Source organism: Orycteropus afer, unplaced genomic scaffold, assembly GCF_000298275.1.
Source record: "Orycteropus afer afer isolate SDZICR_OR568_19922 unplaced genomic scaffold, OryAfe1.0 scaffold00068, whole genome shotgun sequence".
NCBI classification, from domain to species: Eukaryota; Metazoa; Chordata; class Mammalia; order Tubulidentata; family Orycteropodidae; genus Orycteropus; species Orycteropus afer.
The window spans coordinates 10,726,997-10,738,719 of NW_006921655.1; the positions used below are offsets into that span (position 1 = coordinate 10,726,997).

The following is an 11,723-nucleotide window of genomic DNA, read 5'->3' on the forward strand; positions in this document are numbered from 1 at the left end:
GACAAAGTATATGTGAACTGCTGTATGAAAAGTGAATTTACTCTGTAAATCTTCACCCAAATCCTAATAAAAAATAAAAATAAAAAAATAGAAGAAAATGTAGCAACTTTAATGGAGAACAAATCAGGAAATGTGCATAGAATAACAGTTGTACAACTATTATTTGTAGCATCGTTTCATCACTAGAATTAAAACACCAAAAAGTACATGACTAAAAGCCTTTCTGGTCCCATGAGCCAATATTAATCCATAATCACAGTAAAGCTAATATCTTATAATTCTGTATGTTTATAATGTTAGCTAATTTATTTTGATTCTCATTAACAGGGTACAAAATCAGTACTTCTCAGGCTCTGAAAATTGCAGAAGGAGCCCTCATGATGCAGTAGTTAAAACACTCAGATGTTATCCAAAAAGTCAGTGGTTTGACCTATCAGCTGCTTCACAGAAGAAAGATGTGGCAATCTGCTTACATAAAGATTTATAGCCTTAGAAACCCCATACAGCAGTTCTACTCTGTCCTGTAGGGTCACTATGAGTCAGAAACAACTCAATGGCAGTGGAACAATTGTAGGTTTCCCTTTCCTCACACACCAATTTCTCTAGAATCATGCTAGCATTTTCACATGCTCTGAATATAATCCTACCCACCATCACCACTATCCTCAAATGCTCTGATGCTGAAGATGCCTCTTAACACTTTGGAACTATCACCAGGGCTTCTTGGCCAACGGAGCCAGATGTCCTTGCCCAAGGTACTACTGTCTACCTACTGATGAGATAATATTGGTCTAGTCCTGCTACGTTCATTCTTCCATGCTGCCTATTGTACCATACTTCCACAGCAACGGATATCAGGAAGGGACAATTCATCTACCCATTTGCCACTTTCTTTTAAGCGGACTTTGCTTAGCATGTCTTAAAAAATTTTTAATAAAATTACTTTTTCAATTTTTAGTCTGCTTTTTAATTGCAGCCTCTTCTCCCTAGAAGCATGAGTCCATGCAGGCTGAGTCAACAGAAAATATGGTAGATGTACATGCTGTTATTTTTAGTGCCCCTCCCTTCTGAAGCTGACACTCTAATGTGCCTTAAGTCCTGTTTTCCTCAGGATGAGCTCTTTCCTGTGACAATCTTCTGACCTCTCAAGCAAAAGATTTTTGACAGGCTCAACTCTCTAATTATCTAAATAAGCCTAGACATGCCTGAATCCTAGGACAAATACAGCTGGGGCTCTAGCTGCACATATTATTTACTCCCTCCATAATTCCTCTGTGCTTTCCTCTGTATAACATGGAAACCAACAGCTTTAATCAGTCACAAGATTATTTCTGGGTTCTCTCTCCAAATTATAAACTCAAACTCAAAATTCTAGCTTAAAGAAAAATCTTTTAGGGAAAAAATTGTGAAATCTGGCTGATGCCACCTTATTGTGAATAAAACTGTGTTACGTGATTTATAAAACCAGAATACTAACATCTGAAGCCCTCATTCGTTTACCACGATGTCTAGTCTTTTCTCATAATTGAGGATCTTTCTCCTCAATTATGCTTTCCAGGGGTCCACAGACCATCCCTCCAGGAGCAGATAGGAAAGCACCTCAACAACAACAAAAATTTTATATTTATAAAAGCTATTGAGTGAACCAGTTTTAAGCTAGACTCAGTGGGGAGTGAAACACAGATATAGTATATTATCTCTGTACTCAAGTGTTTGTCTTTGCCTGGGGTTTCTGTGCCTGGGGGCCCACTGCTATTGCCATTCTTCTGCTCTTTTACTCTTGTCATTATGCTACCAAACTCTTTCAGACTACTGAAGCAGGGCTTTTCTCTCCCTCTGGACAGCAAGAAAGTTTGTACTTCTTCTATACGGCAAAACTGATAGTCTTCTAATGACCAAGTTCTCCCTTCAGTTCATGCCAAAGTCTCTTCTCCCTAAAGCACGGATTATGTGATGTTAGTACACAGAAATTTTGGCCTAGACTTGTTCTTCTTTTATAGTACTTCTTCATTTGTCCAATGATCCTCATTATTGCCCAACATCTTTCAAGGATCCTATAAATTCCTCTACATCTCATATATGTCTGAATCTTAATTCTGACCTGTTTTCAAGTTCTTATCTATCAAGTTCTGAATCCCAGGAAAAGCATCTAGTTCAATGTACCAGACCAATCCATGACTGTGAAAAAACTTCTAGAACTTACTAGGAGCATGAAGAAACTGTAACATATTATGACAGGAAACTGGGATGCCAGTGTAAACTGAGGAACTCTAGAGAGATCATACGGCCTAATATCACAACCCAGGAGCCACACATGTGCATTAAAATATAGTTCTATTTCCATTTAGGAATAATTTCAAAGAATTGGCCATCTATTTCTAAGTGTTCAGAAAGTGGATTAAGGGAGATAGGCAATAACAGAGTCATTTACCTGATAACAGTATAGAAAGGAAGAGGTTGAGCTCAAGGTAGTATCTACTATCTCCAAAAAGCCTCCCCTCATAGAAGAGTCTATGAGGAATAAAAGGAAACACACACCTTCAATATTCAGGACTTTATTAAGTGATAAAAGGCATGTAATTCAATTACAATCTCAAAAATTAAAATTTTTTTAATGCCCCAACTAATGATGGTATGAGGGAGAATGCCTGAGCTATATGAACAAGTATGCCATAAATTCTTCTTCAACATTTAATAAATATTTATAAACACTTGTTTCTCTTTTAGATTTTTCAATGGCTACTAATATTAATTGCAGCATTAATTCCACCATTTCTGCACTTCTTTATAATATGTTACATGGGTGTGTATGCCTAGGACAACAGCCTGCCACCCTTGCTTTAAATTTTATGCTCTGAATCTAAGACCAGAAAACAGACAACTGAAGAAACCATAAGACAATATTAAATAGAAGATGCTACTCTCAAAGCACAATTTAACATTCATCTGGAAAAAAATTTCTCCATATAGAGCTGATTTGGGATTTTGAAAGGTCAGATCTTGGCCATGGCCCTTGCCTTTGAAACATATTCATTCCCTTTTGAAAAACAAAATTCAAATGGGAGAAATACTTGTCAGTTATTTTATATGGAAACTGACCTCAAAATACAAAGTTTTCATTGGTAGAAAATTTATTTTCTATTTCAATGCTAATTAGCTTTTCTTCATTTAAGATAATTGGGGAAGATATTTTTAAATTATTTGTGCTTTTCACAAAAAGCAACAAAGCACAATGTGATATCAATCATCATTAAGTAAAAGAGCTTTTCAAAACCAGTTTTCCCCCCCCAAATCCATGAAATGAAAACTGTATCATAAGATCTTTGAATTCTTACACTTCATGCATGTTTGAACTTTTAATAATAAAAGAGATATTCAATCTAATTAAATTCAGAGATATAAAAGTCACCATTCAAAGAAATGAAATATTGTAATAATCATGTATTATCAACAAAACTACTGTTCAATAACAAAACATACACCACACATATATGCATACATTCTTCTTTACTTTGCTTCCCATTTAAAATACCATTGTATCTTTCTACATCCGTTCAGCAATAAACTGGGGGACTGGGATAAAAGTCACAAACACTTCTACTTCCTCGCCACCTATTCTTATAACTGAAATAGCTCTCTCAAAGGGGCTAAATGCAACAGTCCTTTCTTAGTCTTCACGGCCCTCAATTTATCTGCATCATCTCATCTTCCTTTTGTTTCTCCAGACCCACTCTTTACTTCTCTACTCTACTTCTTTACTCTACTCTTAGCCTTGGGAGGCTGACCTTTATCAATTGCAACCACCTGCTCCATTACATTCTGCCTCCTAGTTCATTCATTCAAAAGGGGTTGACAGACAGAAGATCAAGGGAAAGTGAAGTCAAGACATTTACTGTCCCAACTTCTTCCCTGCTAGGTACCTCTACCACAACTATTGCTCCTGCCAAGTGGTCTTCTCCATTAAGCTACTCATTCTGAGTTCCAGTGAGCACTTCCTTCTCTTGCTCCTTTAGTCCTAGAGGAGTTTGTCTACTGTCAGGACCTTGTCCAATTCAGAAGTCTTTCTGAGTTGCTTTCTTCTCTTGGTTTCTGGATTACACATTATCTTTATCTAATCCTATGTCCTGACTACTCCTCCTTGGCAGTTGCTTTCACAGTTCTATGGCAACTTCCATTTCTCTTGGTAATAATGCTACAATTTTAGCACTGGGCTTCTTTGCCTCACTAAAGGACATGAGGAAAATACAAAATAGTGTGGTTTAGCTATAATCCTACCCTCTCCAAAACACACATAAGGGTGTGTGCACACACCTCTAGGAGGTGTATTTTTTCTTAAAAAAAAAAAAAAAGTAGTTGAGTCAGCCTTTTAAAATTATAAAAATGACACAATTACCACAACCAGGGAAGCAATGCAAAAATATGTAAAGAAAAAGTTAGTGCTCCTCCCCACTGCATTTGCCTCCTTGCCATTTACCTCCCTCCCCACCCTACCCTGCTTTGATCTGAACAAGGAATGTGAACAACCACCGACAGGTCTTTTTCCATACTTTTCTCCATGATATTCAACTCCATTCCAAACACGTATACACGCATATAAGTAGGGGAATACTTGCTTTTTAAAAAGCTAAGAGCATTCTATATACTATTTTGCAAATTGCTAGATACAAATCTAGTTCAATACTATAACCTCATAATATTACAAAGCAAATGCACAATAACTTATTTAACCATTTCTTTCCTGACAGACATTCAAATTGTTTCCAGATGTTTTTGTTACTACAAGAATGTCACTACTCTGGTGCATACATTATTACTGGTGTTCATATTAATGTAAGCTCACTCACTCACTGCCATCAAGTAGATTCTGACTTATAATGACCTCCTATTGGGTTTCCCATGGTGTAAATCTTTACAAAAACAGACTGCCTCTTCTTTCTTCCATGGAGTGGCTGGTGGGTTCAAACCACTGACCCAGTTAGCAGCCAAATGCTTCGCCCACTACACCCACCAAAGCTGGATTGCTAAATGTTTATCTTTTCTATTATAATCCTATTACTTTCTTAAGAGTATATAGCAATGCATTTCCTATCAATTTAATTCCTATATTTGTTTAATATAGGTAAAATATGGTATAAGCAATTTTAAAACCTATTTTATCTCTAAAACAAGGAGCTCTGGTGGCACAGTGGTTAAGGCATTCAGCAGCTAGCCAAAAGGTCAGTGGTTCCAACTCACCAGCCACTCTATAGGAGACAGATGAGGCAGTCTGCGTTTGTAAAAATTTACAGTCTTGGAAACCCTATGGCGCAGTTCTACTCTGTTTTATAGGTTCACTATGAGCTGGAATCCACTTGATAACAGTGGTTTTGTTTTGGTTTGGTTTATCTCTAAACACTAACTACAGATAATTTTCTTTGTACTATACGCTTTCTGTAATAATCTTTAACTACTACATATATCTCTTAATGCTGTGAAGTTCCTTTAAATTTTACTAGAATTGCATCAAATATCCACATTAATATGGAAAGAATTTATATCTATTCTTCATGATGTATGTCCAGAGAGAAATCAAAGCTTTCATTGTAGTACTAGATATAATAAAATATATTACAAGTATGCTTTATCAATCCTTAGTCAGTTGACATTAATTACATATTTTGATGAGCACAAGAATTGATCAAATGACTTACAAGAACTATGCCTGGGGCAAATGCTTCCATTCCCCTTTCAGTGACTTCAATCAAAGGAACACGATCATGAGATTGTTCAAGAGCAATCTAAAGCACTGGGCATTTTCCTGAGTAAAATGGTCCAAGTTCCATGTGATTCCTTTGGCACTAGAAGGATCTATTCATATCAAAGGTAAATGAAAGCCAGTAAAAAGGAAAGCAATTCCAGCACTAAGCCCCACAAAAACTGCCTTGCAAGTAAGCACAACTCCCAAAAACCAAAACCAAATCTACTGTCATCAAGTCAATTCAAAGTCTTGGGAACCTTCTGCAGCAGGCTTATCATCATAATGAAATATTATAAAATCAATTCCAAGGTTTGGGGGTGGGGGAATCGTTCCTTGAGAGGACAACCTGGCTGCCATTTACTGCTAATATGCAATCTGTTTGATCATATCACCCCCAGACAAGGCATTCCTGTGCATGGGCCTTAAAATGAAGAGTTGGACAAATTACAAAGCCAATTGTGCATGGGTCGAAAGCCTCTTTGATACCTCTATCCTATTTCTTTCTTGTGTAGATGGTAATGTTGGCTTTTACTGCAAGGTCCCGTGAGAAGGAAAAGTGGATTTCACTCTTTCCTGGGAATTACTATTTGCCTATAACACTAAAGAGTCCTCCAACTGGAAAGGGATCTGATTACTTTTGCCAGACTTAATCTCTTACTTGAGTAGTTAATGAGACCTTTTGATAATCTTAATCACATCACTTCAATAAAATACCTAGATGTTATTTCCACAGGATATAAATGTCTACAGACCATAAACTTGATCTGGTTAATAGCTAACATGGGAGCAGGCCGGAGATGGATTCAAATAAAAGGCCAGGGTGCAGTAATGACAAATGAATTATATCCCTCCATCTGAACTTCTGGGGGCTTTCTGAGGCCTCTTCTGGGGTTGGTGGGAGGAGAAATTAAGTGAAAGACCAAAACAATTAGAATCAGGAAAATTCTCCCTGCAGAACCCACCACCATCTGCAGAAAGTCAAAGGATCCAGAATACAAAAGGGACTCAAGGCTACAGAAGGAGCCCTGGTGGTGCAATGGTTAATTTCCATATTTGTTTTATATGGAAATAATGTGGTATAATAAGGAAGACCGAAGAGCTGATGTCTTTGAATTATGGTGTTGGTGAAGAATACTGAAAATACCATGGTATGCCAGAAGAATGAACAAATCTGTCCTGGAGGAACTGCAGCCAGAATGCTAGAAGAGAGAATGGCCAGAGTTTATCTTGCCTACTTTGGTCATGTTGTCAAAAGGGACTGTTCCCCGGAGAAGGATATTATGCTTGGGAAAGAAGAGGGTCAGTGAAAAAGGGGAAGACCCTCAACAAGATGGATTGACACAGTGGCTACAATGATGGGCTCAAGTATAGCAAGGATTGTGAGGATGGCACAGGACTGGGCAGTGTTTTGTTCCGTTGTCATGGAGTCGCTATGAGTCAGAGCTGACTCACAACAGCACTTACAATAATAATATAGCATCTGCAATTTTTAATCCTATTTCTCTCTAAACAAAGGAGCTCTGGTGGTGCAGTGGTTAAGGCATTCAGCTGCTACCAAAAATTTGACAGTTCCAACCCATCAGCCACAGATATTTGGATATAAATCAAAGATCCTACCTGGAGAACTCCTTTGCTCATGGCTCTCAAAGAAGGGCCAATAAGAGAGAACTCCTGGTAGAAAGTCTCTGTGTAGGAGAAGTTATCCATGCCAGGAAAGTAGGCCTCTCCCACTCCTACTCTCCTTCTCCTTCCAACTACTGCTTTTATAAAGTTAGAAGCAAGCGAGGTCTCCGTGGCAAGGCATCCCTATGATTCTTATGACCAGCTCCTGAAAGTATCACCAAAGGTCTATGTGAAGGGCATATGCCAAACTAAACGGAATGGTTATGGGTAATTGTATGGAGAAGCCAAGGGAAAGGGAGATCATCTGTTGAACTTATCCCTCAGTGGGCTCATGGTCAGCCACCAAGAGAAGCTGAATATTCTCTGGGTACATGTCTTGACCCAGATACAATGGAGCTTTTTATATATTTTTCTAATATAGAAAAAGAAGAACAAAATAATAAGATTACCCTAAGTCAGAAAATAAAAGGTTTATTAAAGATCAATGTATTTAAGGCACAGTTTCAGGATGAGGGGCTCATACAATCCTAGAATTTGGTATGATTTCTAAAAAGAACCCTCTGGAGTTAAGACATGGGCTATTCCATGTCCATGTTTGCAGAAGTCTGTCACTTAATAATTCTGGAGACCTTCTTTGCCAAGTAATCCCAAGGCTTTAATGTTCATAGAGAAAAAGAATTTTCATCAGCAGGGTCTGTGATATACTATATAAAATTCACAATACTATGACTTTACTGGTTATGTATTGAAGGTAGCAAGTCTTACCAAATTAAAATAAATTGCAAAAGGAAGATGAAAAACATTTATGACATTTGTAAGGCAACACTCCCTTGATCAATGATCTATAGAAGCTCATAAAATGACAAGAGTTGAAAATGCAGACAGCTTTTGAAATTCCTTTCCTAGATAGATAATTTAATCTCAAAACATAGGCATGATGTTTTCTCTAACCTTTAACAGACCATATAGCATAGTTGGGATCTCTCAATAAGAGGAGCACCCATGGGAACAAAAAGCCCCAGAGATTCCATAGAGCATATTACAATCTATTTCCGAGACAAAGCACTGACCACATACCGTTAAAGGATTACTGAAAAAGAACATATTGCCTACACAGTGGCATACAAAATCCTGAACATTTTACCACATTGGCTTGGAACAGGTAATGAATACAGGACTGACACTATATATTGTCTTTTTTGGTCTTTAGGCTACTTGTTGAACCTCCAAAATTATTTTCCTGCAAAGTTTTCAATCACATTAAGAACACAGCCCAGATTACTTCTGCAGCATCTTTTAAGTAAGAAACTGTGCTATATCAGCAACAGGAGTAGCCCATAAAGAAAATATAACTTTCCAACAAACAGTTATATCATGATTGTTTTAGGAATTAAAAACTTAGAGTTTAAAAAAAAAATGTGAACCAAAATTTTCACTGAATTCATCTATGTTCTGGTAAAAGGAAAAAAAAAATGTTTTTTGCCATAAAATAATGGAGCTTACAGGGGTAATTATCAAAAACAGAAAACCTTTCAATTACACAAGTGGGCAAAGATACAGTGTGCTTTGCTTTTGCTCCTCTTCTCAGAGTATCCCAACAAACCCAAGAACCAGCAGCATGAACAGCAGAAAAATTTAGGTCAAGGAGCCAATTACCCAGTGTTAGCACCAAAGGCAGAGACAAGTGGCTACTTCTCTCTGCCTGTTCATGTTTTCTTCGAGAGTCCTTTATTAAGTAACCAAGGAGGCAGCTTTAGAGTGTAACAAAAAAAAAAAAAAAAAAGAGAGAGAGAGACATTTAAAGGTATTTTTTCTGGAAACAACTATACTCTCTGTCCCCTAAGTCAGCATCATCTTTACATCTCCATACTCCCCTCTACCATTTCCACTTTTCTTGCTACAAGCCGAATTGACTAAGAGGCCTAGAGATTTGGGTTCATTGTTTATTAGCCAATCTCTGAATAGCATAAGCAGACTGATAGTCTTTTAATTACCCAGGAACAGATTTAAAACATTTTACACAGGAACTAACCTGAAGGTGACTGGTGCTGAAGCTGAGCTGTGGTCTTCCCTGGCCCCAAGCTCTTTTCCAAAGGTTCCCCAGGAACCAACCAAGGTTGGCCTGCTCTGAGGGAGGCTGGGCTGGCTCCTTTGGTCTCCGTGAACTTTGCAGAGGATGGTGGCTCCAAGGTGTCAGCAGAGGGGGACCCAGAGATGACACCACTCTTCCTAGCAGGTAAGTCATTAAGAGCAGCTTCCCTCTCACCAAGCAGTGAAGGGAGCCGGAGGATCCTATGATGTTGCTGAGGGCTGGGCAGCCTTGGAGACAGAGGAGAGGAAACAGGTGGCATCCGTTTGTGTGTGCCGGACTGGGACTGAGGGGATGAATTATTAAATACTATGCCGAGAGCTGGCAGTGCTGGAGGAGATGGCCTCTTCTCATCACCTCTGGGTTCTGAGGAGTCAGGGTCTACGCTGTGGGGCAGACCCAGAAACAAGGTTTTGTGGCCACCCAGAGGCAATCCAGTTTTCCTCTTGTTTCTGGTTTCTGGGAGGGTATGGGTGGCTTTCGTGCTAAGGGGGAAGCCTAGTCTTTTCCCTTCAGTGGCTTCATCTAACTTCTCACTCTCTATCACCTTCAGAAGGATCTTGTTTACAGCCCCCTCAGCACTGGCTGATGAACTAAAAGTGGAGGCTCTTAATCTAACCAGTGACTGGTCCCCTTGCTGCCTTTTGCTCCACTGAGGACACTGAACCTGAGCCTCAGCTCCTGGGAGGGTGAGCAAGTCAGCTTTCAATACAAACTCAGCTTGGGCTTCTGGACAAATGGCAATCCTTTCTTCACCCTCAGGATGCATCTGAACTACTCTTTGCACCTGAGCAGACAGATTCTGGACTTTGGCCACCACTTTAGAAACAGGTTTCTTCCTGCAAGACTGCTCAGCTGACTTCTCCCTCCGGCCACTCTCTGCCTTGGGATGCTTCTCAGGGTCTTTGTGGCTTTCAGACAAACCTGTTTGCCTCCTCTGCATCCCCTGAACACCATCATGGCCTGCCTTGGCCTCAGTGGAGCTGTGGTCAGGAGGCACCACTCTCCCAAACCCAGTATTCTCAGAAGCCACCCCAAAGCTCCCAAAGCCGGGGTCTGCATCCAGTGTCCTGGGAATCTCTGGGGGGCAGCTCTCTTTCCTCTGCAGGGATGCAGTAAGTGCCCTATTTGGGAGTAGGTTCCCTCTTTCCTCTAAGAGATTAGGCCTTGTTTGAGAAGGAGAAAATGAGTTACTGGAATAGATCCGGTCCTTCCCCATCTGAGCAGCTGATTCCTGGCTTCCATGTCCTTTTCTTCTTATCCTTTTCTGTGGAAGTGTCTGAAAGCTCTCTCTCCTCCCGCCGAATCTCCGGGGCTTTTTGTTCCCATGGGTGCTCCTCTTATTGAGAGATCCCAACGGGGGCTCCCCCCGCCAGTCTCCAGCACTCTGGAAACAGTCGTCATCGGGTGCCAGGCTCACGGACAGTTCGGGCAGTTTCCCCTCTTGGTTGCCCATCGTAATCCCGAGGATGTAGTCTGAACTCAGCAGGTTGGCCAGCAGTCGCTCCCTCTCCGCTGTGAGTTTGTACAGCTCAGTTAGAATGTCTTTTGTGGGTGTTTGCTTGAAAAATATGTCGCCTGGATGTTCGTTGGGCTGCTGGCTGAGGCTGATGATGTCTGACCCCTCCCTGACTTGGTAGCAGTTATGAAAGCCTTTATTGGATTTGTCTATAGTTACAGTGCCCTTGTATGAAAATCCTCTGACTTCTCCCCTTGGAAGACAGAAGCTGATGTAGCAGAGTTCTGTAATGGGCTTATGCAATTGGAGGGTGCAGTGAGTGCCTTCCATTATGCCTACCTAATTATTCATGCCTTGGAGATGTCGGTCTGTGGTCAGGCTTCCCAGGCTCCGGTTGTGGGCCATGTGATGATGGGTACACAAGGAAAACAGCTGACAGTCATTTCCAGCAATGAGACTGCCTGTTAGAGGAACAGGGGAAGAAAGCAGCTTGTCTAACAGAGTGCACAATATCACACACCAGAACAAATCAAAGCAAAACCATGATTTATCCTTCCTCTTTGGATGACCTCAACCACCTTAAGGCATTGGCCAAGAGGCTTATTTTAACATCTTCCCCACTCTCAACCCAGCCTTAACTAGCAGAACTTTCCTCAGCTGAAAGAAGGGGAAGTGCTCTAATTTTAACCCTAATACAAAAATTTACTTTGCCCACATGGGGATTCACTGTATATCCTGGTGCAGATCTCAATGTCTCCAGGCTTTTGTTTATTTTTCTATAAAATACAGTCGTCATACCTCCCACAACTCCTGAA

At 40.1% G+C, this 11,723-nt stretch overlaps 1 protein-coding gene across 1 annotated transcript in view; it reads right to left on the minus strand.

The window, feature by feature from the left end:
- FMN1 (formin 1) overlaps positions 1–11,238 on the minus strand; it is a 586,562-nt gene extending 575,324 nt beyond the window's left edge. The window contains exon 1 of the mRNA XM_007940485.1: positions 9,393–11,238. Within this exon, the coding sequence (XP_007938676.1) occupies positions 9,393–11,238 (1,846 nt within the window). The remainder of the gene's footprint in view (positions 1–9,392) is intronic.
- Between the last annotated feature and the right edge of the window lie 485 nt (positions 11,239–11,723).